This window comes from Dermochelys coriacea, chromosome 10 (assembly GCF_009764565.3).
Source record: "Dermochelys coriacea isolate rDerCor1 chromosome 10, rDerCor1.pri.v4, whole genome shotgun sequence".
Taxonomy (NCBI): domain Eukaryota; kingdom Metazoa; phylum Chordata; order Testudines; family Dermochelyidae; genus Dermochelys; species Dermochelys coriacea.
The window spans coordinates 497,691-518,178 of record NC_050077.1 but is presented as its reverse complement, the minus strand read 5'-3'; the positions used below and the strand labels follow the sequence as shown (position 1 = coordinate 518,178).

General features: G+C 44.2%; 2 protein-coding genes across 11 annotated transcripts in view; one reads left to right on the top strand and one right to left on the bottom strand.

Moving 5' to 3' along the window:
• NSMCE1 (NSE1 homolog, SMC5-SMC6 complex component) overlaps positions 1-791 on the bottom strand; it is a 38,445-nt gene extending 37,654 nt beyond the window's left edge. The window contains exon 1 of one of the 3 annotated variants that reach the window (XM_043493713.1): positions 615-791. The gene's annotated coding sequence lies outside the window, so the exon portion shown is untranslated. The remainder of the gene's footprint in view (positions 1-614) is intronic. The other 2 variants (XM_038420000.2, XM_043493714.1) reach the window with 2 other exon arrangements.
• Positions 792-1,527: 736 nt separating this feature from the next.
• The window catches only part of IL4R (interleukin 4 receptor), a 31,656-nt gene continuing 12,695 nt past the window's right edge, over positions 1,528-20,488 (top strand). The window contains exons 1-4 of one of the 8 annotated variants that reach the window (XM_043493702.1): positions 2,478-2,807; positions 10,546-10,610; positions 18,276-18,355; positions 18,600-18,713. In XM_043493702.1, the coding sequence (XP_043349637.1) occupies positions 18,644-18,713 (70 nt within the window). In that variant the 5' untranslated portion in view covers positions 2,478-2,807; positions 10,546-10,610; positions 18,276-18,355; positions 18,600-18,643. Of the gene's footprint in view, positions 1,938-2,475; positions 3,024-10,545; positions 10,611-18,275; positions 18,356-18,599; positions 18,714-20,488 lie in introns of those variants that run through there. The other 7 variants (XM_038419221.2, XM_043493701.1, XM_043493700.1 and 4 more) reach the window with 7 other exon arrangements.

Here is a 20,488-nt window from a genome sequence, read left to right as displayed (position 1 = left end):
CCAATGCCCCCCAACCTGCCCCGCCCCCTCCCAATGCCTCCCCACAGCTCCCCCTGCCCCCCGCTGACCCCGCCTCCTCCAATGCCCCCCCAACCTGCCCCGCCCCCTCCCAATGCCTCCCCACAGCTCCCCCTGCCCCCCGCTGACCCCGCCTCCTCCAATGCCCCCCAACCTGCCCCGCCCCCTCCCAATGCCTCCCACAGCTCCCCCTGCCCCCCGCTGACCCCGCCTCCTCCAATGCCCCCCCAACCTGCCCCGCCCCCTCCCAATGCCTCCCCACAGCCCCTGCCCCCCGCTGACCCCGCCTCCTCCAATGCCCCCCAACCTGCCCCGCCCCCTCCAATGCCTCCCCACAGCTCCCCCTGCCCCCCGCTGACCCCGCCTCCTCCAATGCCCCCCCAACCTGCCCCCGCCCCCTCCCAATGCCTCCCCACAGCTCCCCCTGCCCCCCGCTGACCCCGCCTCCTCCAATGCCCCCCAACCTGCCCCGCCCCCTCCCAATGCCTCCCCACAGCTCCCCCTGCCCCCCGCTGACCCCGCCTCCTCCAATGCCCCCCCAACCTGCCCCGCCCCCTCCCAATGCCTCCCCACAGCTCCCCCTGCCCCCCGCTTACCTCCCAAGTCCAAGCTGTCTCCTCCACAACCCGCCTCCCCGGCCCGCTCCTTTTTCCGGGGGACTCGAGGATTCGGCGCTCGCCGCCGTCGCCTGCTGATATCGATGACTCGGCTGGTGTGAGTCCGCCTCGTGCCCGCCAAGCCCCGCCCCCAACCCCCCGACAGCTCCCCCCCGCCCCCCAACACCCCCCGCTACCCTCCCCCACCACCCCCCGACAGCTCCCCGCCCCGCCCCCAACCCCCCGCTACCCTCCCCCAACACCCCCCGACAGCTCCCCGCCCCGCCCCCAACCCCCCGCTACCCTCCCCCAACACCCCCCGACAGCTCCCCGCCCCGCCCCCCAACCCCCCGCTACCCTCCCCCAACACCCCCCGACAGCTCCCCGCCCCGCCCCCCAACACCCCCCGCTACCCTCCCCCACCACCCCCCGACAGCTCCCCGCCCCGCCCCCCAACCCCAACAGCCCCCGACAGCTCCCCGCCCCGCCCCCCAACCCCCCGCTACCCTCCCCCAACACCCCCCGACAGCTCCCCGCCCCGCCCCCCAACCCCCCGCTACCCTCCCCCACCACCCCCCGACAGCTCCGTGTCCCGCCCCCACAACCCCCCGCTACCCTCCCCCAGCACCCTCCGACATCTCCCCCGCCCCGCCCCCACAACCCCCCGCTACCCTCCCCCACCACCCCCCGACAGCTCCCCCGCCCCGCTACCCTCCCCCAACAACCCCCGAAATCTCCCCTGCCCCTCCGCAAACACCTCCCCAAAATCTCCCCTGCCCCGCCCAGCCCCTGTTATCCTTGCCCACCCCGCCCCGCCCCTCCCCCCACCCCTGCTACCCCGCCCTTCCCCGCCCCTCCTCCACCAGCCCCGCTACCCTCCCCCAACCTCTTCCCTGCCCCCCTCCCCCACCAACCCCTGCTACCCTATCCCGCCCCTCCCCAACACTCCCCCAAAATCTCCCCCTCCCCCCACCCCGCTACCCTGCCCCTCCCCTCCCCCAACATCTATCCCGCCCCTCCCCCAGCAACCCCCCGCTACCCTATCCCACCCCTCCTCCAACAGCCCCCGAAATCTACCCCACCCCCGCTACCCTCCCCCGCCCACCCCCACCACCCTATCTCACCCCTCCCCCAACACCCCCCAAAATCTACCCTGCCCCTCCTCCCTACCCCCGGTACCCTCCCTCGCTCACCCCCCCGCTACCCTGTCCCACCCCACCCCTCCCCAAACACCCCCCCCCGCTATCTATCCCCCCCCAACGCCCCCCCCCCACTACCCTGACTGGCCAGCCTACTTGAGTTAAAAGCACCACCGTGCTCAAGGTAAGGGGTTTGTGTGTAGATTGGACTTGAATTAGGGGCAATACTCCAGGTGTAAATCAAGTTAACTTTGCATTGAAGAAAAGCCCATTGTTAGAGTGTAGTTTAAGTCAATGGACTTTGGGGAGGCTAATGCTGTATTGTAACTGTCTACAGCCAAACACATATTTTCTTCAGACTTTCTAATAAGTAATATGTCATGGCTGAGAACATGCATGAGAAAGTTCAGCCCCAAAAGGCTTATCTGAGAATGTTATAGACCACTGAACACACAGGCTTACAATGGGAGGTGCTGTCTCTGATCTAGGGAATCCTAAAACCATAGGGCTAGCAGGGACCACAAGAGTCATTGAGTCTAACCCCCTGTCAAGATGCAGGATTTGTTTAATATAAGAATAAGTTACTTCTGCAAGAATAAACAGAAATTGCAAAGCCTGGTGTGAAGAGTGCTTAGTAAAGCCAAATATCCAACTTGTACACTGAAAATCTCAAAAGTGTTGCATGGGGTTACCAAGGTAAGGGTGTCACATGGCTTCTGCTCACCATTTTGAGAATATAGGTTAGTTTCCAGGGCACTGATTATAAATGAAAATGAAATGCCACTGGCCTGTGACCTGCTTTTTAAAATCACAAAACGTGTCTAACTTGTCTAGGACCATGCTCGTGAAGGGGAAGGAAAGAGGGAATGCTAGCACTGATGAGAACTGAGCCCCACGTGGGGAGGAGAATAAAAGAGAAGGAAGCTGCCTGCTCTGTGGGCGTTTCCATTGAGTCACAAATTATTTCCTTCTGCCTGCTCTGTAGTGTCATTGCTGGGAACTCTGTTGTGTAGGACTGTACCATGTAAAAGAAGAAGACATTTGTTTGACAAAGGTAAATGAGTGGGCTGGGAATGCAAATTCCACTCTGCTTAGGAGAGTGCGTGTAATAAGGAAATGTGCAATAACCCATTGAAAGAAACAAGTTTGTACAGTGCCTGCTATGAAAATGAAGAACGGAGTAGAACAGCACTTCCCACTCACTGGCTTGGGACAAAGTTACCTGATAACAAAATTCACTCTCTAGCCCTGAAAATGAAGATTGGATCAGGCAAGTTATACCAAAGAGCTTCCACCCCCCACCTCTCTCTGTCTCTCTCTGTCTTGTATTGAGCTGAAGAAAGTTTTTACCCTTATCTGATTACTTGCTAAGGAGAGTTGTGTTGTGAACTCTATGTTTTACTGGCTTGACTTGTATTTACATTTATCTTTGCTGAAAGTATAGAAAGCTATTCCATTTTTCTTCTACATATTGAATTCCCAACTGTCCTCTATTGGTAATTGGAGGAGTCATAATATTTGTCTTTCTTGTCAGGACTTTGATCAATATGCTGTAGCTGGAATTGTTTGAAAAAGGTTTCTTTAGAGTTATTTGCTTGTTAGAATTGGATACAAGTACCACAGGAAAGAATTAATAGAATTCCAGTTACTTTTTCTGAACATTCCCTTATCTTTCCTGGAGGCTTATACAGCAATACTGATCATATCTGAGAACAGAAGATATATCGGAATATGAAAGGTGTAAATGTAGAAGAGCAGTTTTAGGTGACTGACTGAGGAAGGTTCATGTAGTCTAAATACTGAAAACCTCTCACAGATATTAATGAAATTCAGCTTTATCTCCAACTCCTGTCAGAATTAAAATATTTAAAAAGGAAGGTTTGAGGCTAGACTTCATGTGTCAGTGCCAACTTTGCTGTTGGCATAAACCCATTTTTCTTTCTTACGGTTATTTAACTCCGAGAAGCTTGTTGAAATCTTTTCTATTCCATATCAAAACTGAAAATTCAAGAAGATATCTGCACCATGAAAACCTCCTGACAGCTACCTCCTGCAAGTTCCCCTATGTGAGACCACTCTTCCCAGGGCCCTGAGTATTCAGCAGTCATAGAACTTGCAGTAGAATTCACCCCCTGCTGCAGAATTGTTTCCAGAATCTCTGATTTCATTTTTTAAAGAATTATATTTCTAGTCCTTATGACTGCGAAGGAAATCTCAAAAGTGTGAATGGATGCCTGTCTAACTCTGCCAAGAGCCAGCTGCAATAGCTCTGAGAGGAGTGAATTGTCCTAGTTATTTCAGTCAGGGACCTTTGGATTCAGAGATTGTGCAAAAATGGAACATAGCATTTGTCACGCTGTCTGCACTGGTTCACGACCGTGAGTGTCAACTTCAGGGTAGATGGTCAAAAAGCAGGGCAGGGACCCCAAACTGGTGGTATGGTCTATAATGAGATTCCACCAACCCAGTAACAAATGTGAACTCCAGAAGCACTAAAAGAGTCTTACCATGGAATCACAGAAAGTCCCCTTGGGTATTCCAGTCTATTGTGCCACCAAGGCAAGCTTAACTCTGTGATAAATGGTTGCTTTACTCCAAAAATCACAAAATATTCAGGTTGCTTCCAGTCCTGGAGACTGGTCATTTACCCCAGGTCAATTTGTACCTCAGATCTCACACCAAAGACAGTCCTTGTAGCTAATCCCATAATAAACAAACTAAGGATTTATTAGCTAGGAAAAAAGAAAGGATAGAGTTGTGACACTGCACCCCATATTCATCATAGTACTATTGTTATGATATAATTATAGCATAATTATGATGTATTTTATGCAAGATGGGTTCTGTAAAGTGTCATTGGAAAAGTTATGATTTGCTGAATTAGATTATCCTATTTATATGCATGTATCATTTTTATATCTGAAGTTATAAGTTATGTATCTGTACTTCAATTGTAGTTACACATGGGTAATGCCCACTAGACAAGATTCTTTCAGTCTAGATAGCTGGTTGGGAAGGTCCTATTCTGGGCCAGTTCTGGGTGCCACGTTTCAGGAAGGCTGTGGAAAAATTGGAGAGAGTCCAGAGAAGACTGACAAAAACGATTAAAGGTCTAGAAAACATGAGGTATGTGGGAAGATTGAAAAAACTGGGTTTGTTTGGTGTGGAAAAGAGAAGACTGAGAGGGAATATGATAACAGTTTTCAAGTACGTAAAAGGTTGTTACAAGAAGGAGGAAGAAAAATTGTTTTTCTTAACCTCTGAGGCTAGGACAAGAAGCAATGGGCTTAAATTGCAGCAAGAGAGGTTTGATGTTAGGAAAAACTTCCTAACTGTCAGGATGGTTAAGCACTGGAATAAATTGCCTAGAGAGGTTGTGGAATCTCCATCGTTGGAGATTTTTAAGAGCAGGTTAGACAAACACCTGTCAAGAATAGTCTAGATAATACTTAGTCCTGCCACGAGTGCAGGGGACTGGACTAGATGACCTTTTGAGGTCCCTTCCAGTTCTGATTCTATTCAGGGCAATGAGCCATTAGGGAAAACAATAAGCCCTAGGAGAAGTTTATCTCCCACCTGGAATACCCCAGACAGCCTGTAAATAATGACTGCTATGACTCTACAAGGACATTTGACCAGCCCACATGAATGGGGACTCCATCTTGGGATGTTAGTATTTTTCCACAAACCGGTCTGGGAACTAAGTTTTGAAACAAAGGGTTCCCACCGTATGCTGAAGCTATATGAGGCAGGGAGTGACATCATCTGTTGTTCTTCACTCCCCACACAAGACTCCTTCAAACACCTGAGGAACAAAGACTGAATTGGGGGAAGTGCTGGACCCAGTCTAAAGGGATTTCTAGCCTGTGTATGAAGACCTGAAAAACCCAAGCTGTAAAGCTAATGCAGCTTGTGCCTTAAGAATCTACAAGTCTGCCTGTACCATCCGTTAGGGTGAAACTCTGCTATTCATACCCAATCTATCTAGAACAGTGGTTCTTAACCTGGGGTGCACGCACCCCCTAGGGGTGCGAGATGCCCTTTTTGGGGGTGTGAGATATGACAGATTTTTTTAGATGGTAAATCATTGAAAACGCAAATTAAGCATAGGCACTTAAGTACAACTACTTTGTTTCATCAAACCTATGTATTTATTAACATTATACATTTTTAATGGTTACTGAAATATACAAACAAAAAATATATCTAGGTTTAAAGAACTGAGCTACTTCAATGATTTTTGGTAAGGGGTGCGAGATCATATTTTGAGAACCAAAGGGGTGCAGGCTGCAGTAAAGGTTAAGAACCACTGATCTAGAATATTAAGCTTAGGTTGTTTTTTTGTTTATTTGCTAGGTAATCTGCTTTGATCTGTTTGCTATCACTTATAATAACTTAAAATCTACCTTTTGTAGTTAATAAATTTATTTTATGTTTTAATCTAAACCAGTGAGTTTGGAGTGAAGTGCATGGGACTCTTAGCTCAGTGAGGCTGTTGCATTTCCTCTCCACGTTGCGGGGGGGAACGACGACTCTATGAGCTTATTCTGTACAGTTCCTTGTGCAGCGCAAGATGGTATAATTTTGGGTTTATGATCCAGAGGAAGTGTGTGCCTGGGGAGCCGAGAGTTACCATGGCTTTAGCTTTTCTACTGTTGGTTCGTGCAGTGGCTTGTCAGAGAGCCTGCATGTAACTTCAGCTGGGTGTGTCCCCTATCTGTGTGTATGCTAGTGGAAGTGTAAGACCAAGAGCGTGTCTGCAGCTTATTACAGCAGTACAGTGTGAGAGCGAGCCCAGGCTGATGGGTCAGAGGGCTCAGTGATACCTCAGTTCCAGGTGGCACCCTGGGGGGAACCCATCACAAGAGTTATTTACAGGTTAAAGCAGGCAATATTTATACACATATGAGTTACAGTTTGTGGTTCGAAAAGATGACAGAGCTGTAGTAGTCTGTCAGCACTAAATGCCTTTTAGGACTAACCCAGGTTGACCCTGGGGATCTCTGCTTTTGTTTCCTAGCTCTGTCCCTGTGAGAGTCCAAACAGCAAAGAGATGGAAAAATGTCATGTCTGCTATCTTTATTTCTCTCTTCCAAAATTAAAACTGATAGGACAAGCCCTTCTGCACATAACCTTTGTAGAGGCAATTAGCAAAGTCTTTGTATCATGATTAAAGCTAAGATTTTGTTATAGGTATTTTTAATAAAAGTCACGGGCAGGATGCAGGCTATAAACAATAAATCATGGAAGATCCTGCCCTGCCACCCAGGGATGACAGCCAGAGCCCTGCTGCCAGAGGCTGGAGTCATAGAGGTCACGTAAACTCACAGAATCCGTGACCAACTCATAGCTTTAATCATTTTGTTTCACAATGGCACACTATGTTCTGATATCAGAGTAGCAACCGTGTTAGTCTGTATTCGCAAAAAGAAAAGGAGTACTTGTGGCACCTTAGAGACTAACAAATTTATTAGAGCATAAGCTTTCGTGAGCTACAGCTCGATGAAGTGAGCTGTAGCTCACGAAAGCTTATGCTCTAATAAATTTGTTAGTCTCTAAGGTGCCACAAGTACTCCTTTTCTTTTTATGTTCTGATAGTCCTCCTTGGTGGGCGAGGTAGGCACTCCTCCTGCCAGGGGTGCTGGAACAATTTGTACAGTGGGGGTGCTGGAAGCCAATGAACCAAACTGTAAATCCTGTATATGGTGGAAACTACTTCAAGCAGCAGCACCCCTAGTTCCAGCACCTGTTCCACCTACCTGTGTTCACAAGTTCAGAGCAGACATTTTTACACTTATAAATCAAAACTTACATATTATCTTACAGCACGGGATACAGACATCATAAGTAAGATTAATGCATGCAGCAACTTACAAGCATTTTATAGAGTCTAAAAACTAAACACATCCTTGCAAGTTAACACCTGTCTTGAACAATACTAACAGGGAGGTGGGCTGGGCTGGTTTCCAGCTCTGGATTTGTCAGTGCTTAGCTGATGCCTACAGCCTTGGCAAGAGATGGTACCTGGTCTACAAGTGTTACAGCATTTTTCCAAGATACCACAGAAATCAGTATTTTTGCTGCATAATGAGAATGTTCAACTTTGAGCCATAGTCATGTATGTGTTTTGAGTGTGGGAAGGATAGGAATGAAGGATATGTCCTGGAGATACAGAATTTTGGATTTTTTGCTGCAGATTTGGTCCAATTGTGCCATGGATTATACTGGGCCCTGCCTATAGGTATCATTTATGACATCTGTTGTTACTATGAGTCCCTGACAGCTGTCATCCATTAGAATTCCATAGCTATGGGCCTGAAATGATTTTACAATTCTTATAGTTGGTAAAAAGTAAAGACCAATAACGTAATTGGGGAAAAGTAAAGACAACTGCTAGACACTTGCAGTTTCATAATCTGAGAAAATACCTTCTTGCTTGCAGACAAGGTTAGTGGGTGGGTCATAGATCCAAATGACATGTAATGACACCCTTTGCCTTTTCCTCTTCCCCTTCATGAATGCTCATCTTGGAATGCACAAATCTGATTATATCTTAAGTAAAACAACAATAACAAAAATTACCTGTTTAGGTTTTACTGAAGAAAAACTGTCTGCCCTCTTTTGATTAAAAGCTTTTTCCCCCTATTTATTTAGAGAGCTTTGTCTCAATGAGTCTTGTCATCTGCTGGGGACACACTTCATTTTATGAAAAAATAAAAGGAGGACTTGTGGCACCTTAGAGACTAATAAATTTATTTGAGCATAAGCTTTCGTGAGCTACAGCTCACTTCATCGGATGCATTCAAGCACTAGGACACTGGCAGTTAGGGCATGTAAAATGTCATGTGCTGTGAACAGCCAAAGTGGTGGCAGCTGGACAAGGAGAGTGGTACTGAAGAAGTCAAAAAGGAATGGTTCATTTACAAACAACATATACAAATAATGTTCCTTGTTCTGAAGTAAAAGGCCTTCTTTATGCAGTGGCCAAACTAAAATGAGGAGGGAACTATTGTTATTTATATATCGCCATGGATGTGCACAACACATATAAAATAAGACATGGTCTTTGCCTTGTGACTCTACAATCTAAGGCCTTGCTACTGCAACTAACCTTGTGCAAGTGGAGAAAACAATAACACGAAGGGGGATTAAGGGGATGACAAAACAAGGGGGAAAGAGTCTAAGGGAACATTTTATGTTTATTTTATATATTGCAAGCATGAGAGCTTTGGGTTGTGATAATTTGAGTTGTCACGTACATTAATAACCCTTGAAATAACAGAAATAATAAAATACAGAGAATTAATTCACCCTTTTCATTCTTCAGAGTGGCCCCCAACACACACACTCACCCCTTCATTCTCCCAGTGTCACCAGTCTCATCTTCTTTCACTCTCCCCCTTAGACCTTCTACACCACCCTGTTCCAGAAATGACATCTCTGGCTCTCTCCCTCTCATAACTAAAATTCTTTCCACTTCTTCCAGGACGCCTGCAGATTCTAGCCTATGTCTGCACTGTGAAATCACTATCCCATATCAAGAAATAAGCAAACAAAAAAAAAAAGCCCATTATGAATTGTATTCCTTTTCTGGGTCTCCCATTTTGTGTTGGTACTTAACAAAACATAACAGTAAATAGCAATAATAATACAGCAATGCAATAAAATCTGTTTCTTGGCTTCTTTATTTTCAGATTTGGATACAACATGAGCTAGTTCTTATGTCCTTGTGTTCTTATGATTCTTAAGCTCTTTATTCATCCAGTTCATTAATGATATAATGAAGTTTTACTCTATCATTCTGTACTGTTAAATTGATTTTAGGCTCTGACTATAACAGACATGTCAGGTCTAAAGAGTGACACAGATTGTTCTTTAAAATTAAAAGGCCTGATTTTTAAACAAATTAGGTACCTATTTACATGCACAATTACCACATATGTAAATTGAACAATCTTGGGTGGAAATGACCATAATTAGTCATATGTGTGTGCAGTTATCCAGTGTGTGTAACAGTCATGCTAAGTGCACATGTAAATTGATGCATTTATACATGTAATTTATTTAAAAATCAGGGCTGGACATTATTGATTATTTGCCTTATATTAAGTTAACTGTGTGCCATCACTTTTTTTTTTTTTTTTTTTTTTTTTTTTTTTTTTTTTTTTTTTTAAGAGAGAGGAATGGTCTAAGCATAGAACCCAGGACCAGGAAATTCCAAATTCTACTCCTAGCTCTGACACTGATTTCCTCTGTGGTCTTGGGCAAGTCCCTTAACCTCATGCCTTATTTCCATCAACTATAAAATGGTAATTATGATAATACTTGTTTTCATCAGGGTGTTGTGAAGTTAGGGTAAGCATTTTGAAGATATACACTGTAAGTGTTACGTTTATTTTATTATTTGTTATTATGAAAAACTTTAGGGTATACGTATGGGACAACTATTGCGATTTTGACAGTCTTCCTAATTCTTGAGCTTCATTTAATAATCTACTGCTTTTATTAGAAAGAAAAAATACTTTTTGCTGTTTTGAGCAATACATTGCATCCATTTCATCAAAACATAAAAATCTTTTTTGTGGGGAGATATTTTTGCTTTGGACTCTGTTGATTTGTATATGCTTATGCAATGTGGAATTCTTTGCCAAATCTTTTAAGTGTTTCTTGGAACAGTAGTCATGAGACACCATTACTCAGCAGTTGACTGGAAATCAACCATTTCCACTCTTGAGAAATCCAGACAGAGAAGGAATAATTTGTATCTTAGAGAATTTGTTCTTATTTTTCAGATACAGAAAATTCTGTTCAAATCCAAAGGCAGCTGTGTCCTTTTGGAATTATTTCTTACTCTTTGGTTAGTCAATTTTTGTCTGTTTTTCAAATGCTGATAAGTCAGTTCTCAGGTAGTGTGTGTGAGATAAATAGAAATGCATTGCACTTTGTACTAAGCAATGACTGCTTAGTTAAGGTTGCTTAACAGTTTCCATCTTAACTCCTTATTCTTAGTCACTCATAACTTTGTGAAACTTTAACCGTTAAGGTTAAAATTTTCCAATGCTTTCACTGGGGTTTTTTCATATGAGGAGAGTGGAAAACAATATACCATTTTAAAAAATGGTGACCATTTTGAAAAAAAAAAAAGAGTACTTGTGGCACCTTAGAGACTAACAAATTTATTTGAGCATAAGCTTTCGTGAGCTACGGCTCACTTCATCGGATGCATTCAGGGTGCATCCGATGAAGTGAGCTGTAGCTCACGAAAGCTTATGCTCAAATAAATTTCTTAGTCTCTAAGGTGCTACAAGTACTCCTTTTCTTTTTGCGGATACAGACTAACACGGCTGCTACTCTGAAACCTGGCCATTTTGAATAGTTCAACAACTAAAACAGCTTGAGGTAAGGAGGGGAATAGCACAGTGGAACCTGCCTTATAGTGGAGTGAAGCTTCATTACAGGAGAAGTCCTTTGAAATGTATTTAAGCAATTCAGGTCCTTTTACTCCATTTCATTATAACTGGGTTTCTGTATGTGTGTAAATATTTACACACATACAAAATCTAAGACACTGTCTTGTGTATTCCCATCATTTACAACCAATCTATGAGCAACTCGGCGAGCAACTCTTCCCAACACTCGATAAAAGGCAATGCTTGGAGGAACATGGCTGCAGCTAGCCTTTGACCACAGCCTGTGTAGTTGCACATACGTGCACACTTCCACAAATAAAAGGCCAAAGTATTTCCAATTTCTTCCACAGCAGAATTGTGGCTCTTGCAGCCAGTTCTTGCCTTGTGCTTTGCAGAAACTCACACCCAGTGAAGCTACAGAGGAGTTTCTTCTACTTTGGTAGTGAGGTTAGCAAGAGAGTATATATAGTAGCAGCCGTGTTAGTCTGTATTCGCAAAAAGAAAAGGAGGACTTGTGGCACCTTAGAGACTAACAAATGTATTAGAGCATAAGCTTTCATGAGCTACAGCTCACTTCATGGGATGCATCGGAACTGTAGCTCACGAAAGCTTATGCTCTAATAAATTTGTTAGTCTCTAAGGTGCCACAAGTACTCCTTTTCTTCAAGTGAGGATAGTGACCCATCAGCTGCAAATATTGTTCTCTGGTCTCCTCTACTTTAATGTAAAAGAAATCCTCTACAGAAAAATCTCTCTCACCATAGGAAATATTCAAAGAAGTCCTCTTCTCACTAGCACATCACAGAGCGAAAAGCAAATTGTTCTGGGCCAAGGTGCTCAAAGCACCACAGGCCTTGGTAGGAGTACTCTGAGAAAAACGAGGCTTACACACAGCTGTGAGTTATTGGCTTTACTGAAGGTTAATGACCCACCCGCAATGGGGACTCAAAGCATTGCAGTCACGAAGGCGGGGACCCCAGCACACCGGAGCACTACCTGGGATGGAGTCCAACTGAGGGGCAGACGGTCAGCGTTAATAAGCACTACACAAAAACAGCTCATGAATATAGAATTAGGTACTTCCCAAAGGGGGACTTTCCGCTATCTGGCGAAGGGCTATGCAAAGCAGCTGTGTCCTTCCATAACTATCTATGTACTTCCCAACCTGGCGAAGGGCCATGCAAAGCAGCTGTGTCCTTCAGTACCTATCTATGTCCTACAGTAACGTCTTGGGTCGAGAAAGCGGAAATTCCCTAGCTAGGCCATAACAAAGTCTTCCGCATCCCCTTACGCAGATGAACAGATAATATGCAAGCTATGGACTTCGTGATTTTCAACAGAAGAACTGCCTCACTCAGGAAGAAAATATAAGAAAATAGGAAATGCAATGCTGAATCAACCTTCTAGTTCAGTATTCAGAAAAGCAGACTTTGACTCCCTCAGGGAACTGATGGGCAGGATCCCCTGGGAGAATAACATGAGGGGGAAAAAGAAAAGGAGTACTTGTGGCACCTTAGAGACTAACAAATTTATTAGTTTAATAAACTAATAATAAACACGGCTGCTACTCTGAAACCTGTCATTCTGAGGGGGAAAGGAGTCCAGGAGAGCTGGGTGTATTTTAAAGAATCCTTATTGAGGTTACAGGGACAAACCATCCCGATGTGTAGAAAGAATAGTAAATATGGCAGGCGACCAGCTTGGCTTCACAGTGAAATCCTTGCTGATCTTAAACACAAAAAAGAAGCTTACAAGAAGTGAAAGGTTTCAGAGTAGCAGCCGTGTTAGTCTGTATTCGCAAAAAGAAAAGGAGTACTGGTGGCACCTTAGAGACTAACAAATTTATTAGAGCATAAGCTTTCGTGAGCTACAGCTCACTTCATCGGATGCATTTGGTGGAAAAAACAGAGGAGAGATTTATATACACACACACAGAGAACATGAAACAATGGGTTTATCATACACACTGTAAGGAGAAAAGGAGTACTTGTGGCACCTTAGAGACTAACAAATTTATTAGAGCATAAGCTTTCGTGAGCTACAGCTCACTTCATCGGAAAGCTTATGCTCTAATAAATTTGTTAGTCTCTAAGGTGCCACAAGTACTCCTTTTCTTTTTGAGAATACAGACTAACACGGCTGCTACTCTGAAAACTGTAAGGAGAGTGATCACTTAAGATAAGCCATCACCAGCAGCAGGGGGAGGAAAGGAGGAAAACCTTTCATGGTGACAAGTAAGGTAGGCTAATTCCAGCAGTTAACAAGAATATCAGAGGAACAGTGGGGGGTGGGGTGGGAGGGAGAAATAACATGGGGAAATAGTTTTACTTTGTGTAATGACTCATCCATTCCCAGTCTCTATTCAAGCCTAAGTTAACTGTATCCAGTTTGCAAATTAATTCCAATTCAGCAGTCTCTCGTTGGAGTCTGTTTTTGAAGCTTTTTTGTTGAAGTATAGCCACTCTAAGATCTGTGATCGAGTGACCGGAGAGATTGAAGTGTTCTCCAACTGGTTTTTGAATGTTATAATTCTTGACGTCTGATTTGTGTCCATTCATTCTTTTACGTAGAGACTGTCCAGTTTGGCCAATGTACATGGCAGAGGGGCATTGCTGGCACATGATGGCATATATCACATTGGTAGATGCGCAGGTGAACGAGCCTCTGATAGTGTGGCTGATGTGATTAGGCCCTATGATGGTATCCCCTGAATAGATATGTGGACAGAGTTGGCAACGGGCTTTGTTGCAAGGATAGGTTCCTGGGTTAGTGGTTCTGTTGTGTGGTGTGTGGTTGCTGGTGAGTATTTGCTTCAGATTGGGGGGCTGTCTGTAAGCAAGGACTGGTCTGTCTCCCAAGATCTGTGAGAGTGATGGCTCGTCCTTCAGGATAGGTTGTAGATCCTTGATGATGCGTTGGAGAGGTTTTAGTTGGGGGCTGAAGGTGATGGCTAGTGGCGTTCTGTTGTTTTCTTTGTTGGGCCTGTCCTGTAGTAGGTGACTTCTGGGTACTCTTCTGGCTCTGTCAATCTGTTTCTTCACTTCAGCAGGTGGGTATTGTAGTTGTAGGAATGCATGATAGAGATCTTGTAGGTGTTTGTCTCTGTCTGAGGGGTTGGAGCAAATGCAGTTATATCGTAGCGCTTGGCTGTAGACAATGGATCTAGTGGTATGATCTGGATGAAAGCTAGAGGCATGTAGGTAGGAATAGCGGTCAGTAGGTTTCCGATATAGGGTGGTGGTTATGTGACCATCGCTTATTAGCACCGTAGTGTCCAGGAAGTGGATCTCTTGTGTGGACTGGTCCAGGCTGAGGTTGATGGTGGGATGGAAAGGCATTGGCACCCTGACAGCAGGATTGTCTGGCTATGTAGACTCCCTCCTCAGGCCCTTCGTTACCAGCACTCCCAGCTATCTTCGAGGGAAAGGCATTGGCACCCTGACAGCAGGATTGTCTGGCTATGTAGACTCCCTCCTCAGGCCCTTCGTTACCAGCACTCCCAGCTATCTTCGAGACACCACCGATTTCCTGAGGAAACTACAGTCCATTGGTGATCTTCCTAAAAACACTATCCTAGCCACTATGGATGTAGAAGCCCTCTACACCAACATTCCACACAAAGATGGACTACAAGCCGTCAGGAACAGTATCCCCGATACTGTCACGGCTGAACTTTGTGACTTTGTCCTGACCCATAACTATTTCACATTTGGTGACAATGTATACCTTCAAATCAGCGGCACTGCGATGGGTACCCGCATGGCCCCACAGTATGCCAACATTTTTATGGCTGACTTAGAACAACGCTTCCTCAGCTCTCGTCCCCTAATGCCCCTACTCTACTTGCGCTACATTGATGACATCTTCATCATCTGGACCCATGGAAAAGAAGCTCTTGAGGAATTCCACCATGATTTCAACAATTTCCATCCCACCATCCAGAAACTGGACAGTCTCTACGTAAAAGAATGAATGGACACAAATCAGACGTCAAGAATTATAACATTCAAAAACCAGTTGGAGAACACTTCAATCTCTCTGGTCACTCGATCACAGATCTTAGAGTGGCTATACTTCAACAAAAAAGCTTCAAAAACAGACTCCAACGAGAGACTGGTGAATTGGAATTTAATTTGCAAACTGGATACAATTAACTTAGGCTTGAATAGAGACTGGGAATGGATGAGTCATTACACAAAGTAAAACTATTTCCCCATGGTATTTCTCCCTCCCACCCCACCCCCCACTGTTCTTCTGATATTCTTGTTAACTGCTGGAATTAGCCTACCTTGCTTGTCACCATGAAAGGTTTTCCTCCTTTCCCCCCCCTGCTGCTGGTGATGGCTTATCTTAAGTGATCACTCTCCTTACAGTGTGTATGATAAACCCATTGTTTCATGTTCTCTGTGTGTGTGTATATAAATCTCTCCTCTGTTTTTTCCACCAAATGCATCCGATGAAGTGAGCTGTAGCTCACGAAAGCTTATGCTCTAATAAATTTGTTAGTCTCTAAGGTGCCACCAGTACTCCTTTTCTTTTTAAGAAGTGAAAGATTGGACAAATGACCAGGGAAGAGTATAAAAATATTGCTTGGGCATGCAGGAGTGAAATCAGGAAGGCCAAATCACACCTGGAGTTGCAGCTAGCAAGAGATGTTAAGAGTAACAAGAAGGGTTTCTTCAGGTATGTTAGCAACAAGAAGAAAGTCAAGGAAAGTGTGGGCCCGTTACTGAATGAGGGAGGCAACCTAGTGACAGAGGATGTGGAAAAAGCTAATGTACTCAGTGCTTTTTTTGCCTCTTTGTCTTCACGAACAAGGTCAGCTCCCAGACTACTGCACTGGGCAGCACAGCATGGGGAGGAGGTGACCAGCCCTCTGTGGAGAAAGAAGTGGTTTGGGACTATTTAGAAAAGCTGGACGAGCACAAGTCCATGGGGCCAGATGCGCTGCATCCGAGAGTGCTAAAGGAGTTGGTGGATGTGATTGCAGAGCCATTGGCTATTATCTTTGAAAACTCATGGTGATCGGGGGAAGTTCCGGACGACTGGAAAGGGAAGAAGGAGGATCCTGGGAACTACAGGCCAGTCAGCGTCACCTCAGTCCCTGGAAAAATCATGGAGCAGGTCCTCAAGGAATCAATTCTGAAGCACTTAGAGGAGAGGAAAGTGATCAGGAACAGTCAGCATGGATTCAGCAAGGGCAAGTCATGCCTGACTAATCGGATTGCCTTCTATGATGAGATAACTGGCTCTGTGGATGAGGGGAAAGCAGTGGACGTGTTGTTCCTTGACTTTAGCAAAGCTTTTGACATGGTGTCCTACTTGTCTTGCCGGCAAGTTAAAGAAGTATGGGCTGGATGAATGGACTATAAGGTGGATAGAAAGTTGGCTAGATTGTCGGGCTCAACGGTAGTGATCAATGGCTCCATGTCTAGTTGGCAGCCGGTATCAAGTGGAGTGCCCCAAGGGTAGGTCTTCGGGCTGGCTTTGTTCAATATCTTCATAAATGATCTGGAGGGTGGTGTGGATTGCACCCTCAGCCAGTTTGCAGATGACATTAAACTGGGAGGAGAGGTAGATACGCTGGAGGATAGGGATAGGATACAGAGGGCCCTAAACAAATTAGAGGATTGGGCCAAAAGAAATCTGATGAGGTTCAAGTGCAGAGTCCTGCACTTAGGACGGAAGAATCCCATGCACTGCTACAGACTAGGGACCGAATGGCTAGACAGCAGTTCTGCAGAAATGGACCTAGGAGTTACAGTGGACGAGAAGCTGGATATGAGTCAACAGTGTGCCCTTGTTGCCAAGAAGGCCAATGGCATTTTGGGATGTATAAGTAGGGGCATTGCCAGCAGATGGAAGGACATAATCGTTCCCCTCTATTTGACATTGGTGAGGCCTCATCTGGGGTACTGTGTCCAGTTTTGGGCCCCACACTACAAGAAGGATGTGGAAAAATTGGAAAACATCCAGCGGAGGGCAACAAAAATGAGTAGGGGACTGGAACACATGACTTATAAGGAGAGGCTGAGGGAACTGGGATTGTTTAATCTGTGGCAGAGAAGAATGAGGGGGGATTTGATAGCTGCTTTCAACTACCTGAAAGGGGGTTCCAAAGAGGATGGATCTAGACTGTTCTCAGTGGTAGCAGATGACAGAACAAGGAGTAATGGTCTCAAGTTGCAGTGGGGGAGGTTTAGGTTGGATATTAGGAAAAACTTTTTCACTAGGAGGGTGGTGAAGCACTGGAATGCATTATCTAGGGAGGTGATGAAATCTCCTTCCTTAGAAGTTTTTAAGGTCAGGCTTGACAAAGGCCTGGCTGGGATGATTTAGTTGGGGATTGGTCCTGCTTTGAGCAGGGGGTTGGACTAGATGACCTCCTGAGGCCCCTTCTAATCCTGATATTCTGTGATTCTGTATCTGACAGTAGATAGGACCATATGCAGCAGAGGAAGGGACTAGCATTTGCTTGTAACCAACTGACATAATGCTGAAAAAGACTTGTCTCTGTCTACACTGCCTGCAAAGTCATGGTCAACACTGTATTAGTTAACACAACTCTTCAAAGTTGTGTTCTAACTGTACTTTTCTAGTGAAGACAAGACCTTAGCCATTTCTAATCCAAAACAGTATTTTCACTACATGGCTACTTAGTTTCTTTAATAACTTTTTTAAGGGACTTTGTCAAAGGATTTTTGAAAGTCCAAATAATGTCATTTGGATCTATTTTATCCACTATGTGCTTGATAGGCCCAAAGAATTCTCGTATATTAAAGAGACACAATTTTCCTTTTTAGAAGTTGTGCTAGTTTGTCCCTATTATAGCATGGTCATATAGGTGTTTTATAACTCCATATTACTGTTTTAACAAATTTGCCTGGAACCGCAGTAGGGCTCAGTGGTCTGTAATTCCCAGGATCTTCCCAGCACCTTATGTTAAAGGTTGGTATGGTATTTGCTAGCCTCTAGTTCACTGAGATAGTAGCCAATTTTAATGAGAAATTGCATGTTTTTGTTAGCAAGTTAGCTGCTTCAATCTTAAATTCCTTCAGGACTCTGGGTTGAACTATATGGTCTTGGTGACTTGTTGTTCTTAAATGTTTCAGTTTGTTCCAGTACATTCTCTTTTGGGATCTGAGTTTCTGGCAGTTCCTCATCTTTAGTACCTGAGAAGAGTAGGTCTGGTGTAGGTATCTCTCCAACAGTCTCTGGGGTGAAGACTTTTTTAAAGAACTCATTTAACTCTTTTGTAATATCCTTATCTGCTTGATTGTTCCCTTTATTCCATGGCAAAGCTTCAGGGATTCGGAATATACTGGATATGCTAACATCTGGCACTGGGGACAATATGGAGGGTGAAGGGTAGAAAGATCTGTGTCCTTTGACTAGTTTGTACGCTAATCTAAGCTTTCAATATTTTCTATTGGCAGGATCTCAGCACAGCTTCTCCTACAGAAACTGACAAGTGCTAACAATGGCTGACAGCCTGAAGGCTGCAGTGCTTGCTTTATGGACCCTTTTCTTTTCATGTGCAACATATCACAGTGAGTTTGCTAATGCTGTAACGTAATTCATTTAAAAGTAATTTATCACCAACTCTTTAAAGTGAATAGAACAATTAGCAAGCAACATTTTTACCATAATTCAGTAGCCATAATAATATGTCTAATATGCAAATATCAACAATATTTATATGTTAGAATATAGTCTCAGTTCTTGTATATCTTTCCACTAATATTTTCAACATGCAAAGAAAAACTCAGGAATTGATAAAGAGCGGAAACGGATGTTTGGAGAGACTGTCTTTCTGTTCCCCTGTTGTTGCAACTGGCTTTCTGATCTAATCTATCTGCTTTGTTTATAGTGCTCACATTGCTATAGTCTGCATTCTCAGCAGCACTGTCCCCAGCTGGCCCAAGGCTATCCAGTGGATATCTGCTCTGGAGGGACAGAGTATTAAACTCCCCGTGGGTCCTCTCATGACTACCACTGCCCACCATGCAGAGACTCAGCCAACAGCAACATGGTTCTTGAGAAAGCTGTGGTGACAGGGAGGAGGGGGAAATGGCAGACCAGTGCACAGATGCTTCAGCGTGTGTAGGGGTTTCTCCCCTACAGGCTGTGATGCTGTAATCCCTTTCAAATCCCACTGCATGAGGAGAAAATGTCTTGTAAACTGTGAAGTAAACCTTGCAGAGTTTCCTGGTGTTGCCCAGCCCTTTTGGTGCCTCCATAGGGAAGAATGATTGAGGCCCATATATTTGATGTCTCCTATGTGCCCTTTGCCCACCAGTTCTGTCCTTTTTTAAGTAATCAAGTTTTTCTGGTAAGATTTAACCTTTATAAACCGCCGGTGCTGCTCATTGCTCTTTGGTTATCCTCTGGAGACCATTGAAGTGCAGTTTATCTAACAGGAGGAGGATTGGGCCCTAGATTTTTGGGGACTTTTTTCTTAACATCTTTTCCAATATTTCCTTGGGAATAGAAGGTAGATTTATAGGATGATAATTGCCAGGATACCTCCTTTACCCTCTTGAGAATCAGTCCTACATTTTACTTTTGGTGCAGTCTTTTGTTAGCACCTCAGTTGTCCCTGATTTAAAAAAAACGAAAACTGTCTGTGGTACAAAAATTGCATTAGCTCATTTCTTTACTACTCACAGTCCCAGTTCTACTTCCAGTGATATCAGTGGGAATTTTGCAATAAAATTAAATGGGAGAAGAATCAAGCCCCACGGGTGTATACCAGCTAAGACATCTAATTTGAATATGCTTAGATTTTTCCAAAATTTTCTAACCCACTTTTTGTCAATGTTTTTGGTTTTACAGGTTTGTTCCTTCCTTATGAATTGCGTGTTTCAAGCACGCAATTTGTTGAATTTTTCTTATTGAAGATAAAAAAATAAGTTCATTATCTCAGTTCCCCTTTTCAACTATAAAATTGAAAGTAAACTTTGTATTGTATGTGGTTTCAAAAGGAAATTCTCAAAGATCTGAGATTTTAAAAACTGCTAGAGATGAAAAAGGAAGACAGTAAAATAAATACAGTGTATGTTAAAAGTTGTAGGGAAAAGATAAGGGAAGTAAAAGGCCAAATGAATTAATGCTGCTAGTCAAAGTAGTTTAGGAGACTAGAGAGAGCTTTTTACATCTCAAGGGAGAAGGTAAGTCCATTAAAAATTAGGAGGGAGTGAAATTAATTCTGATTCAAAAATGTCTGATACACTGAACTCCTCTTTTAAAATCTGTCTTTAAGAGGAAAAATAAATAAAAGTTTGAATAATAAAAAGTAAGAAAGACCTTGTAAAAATCACAATGG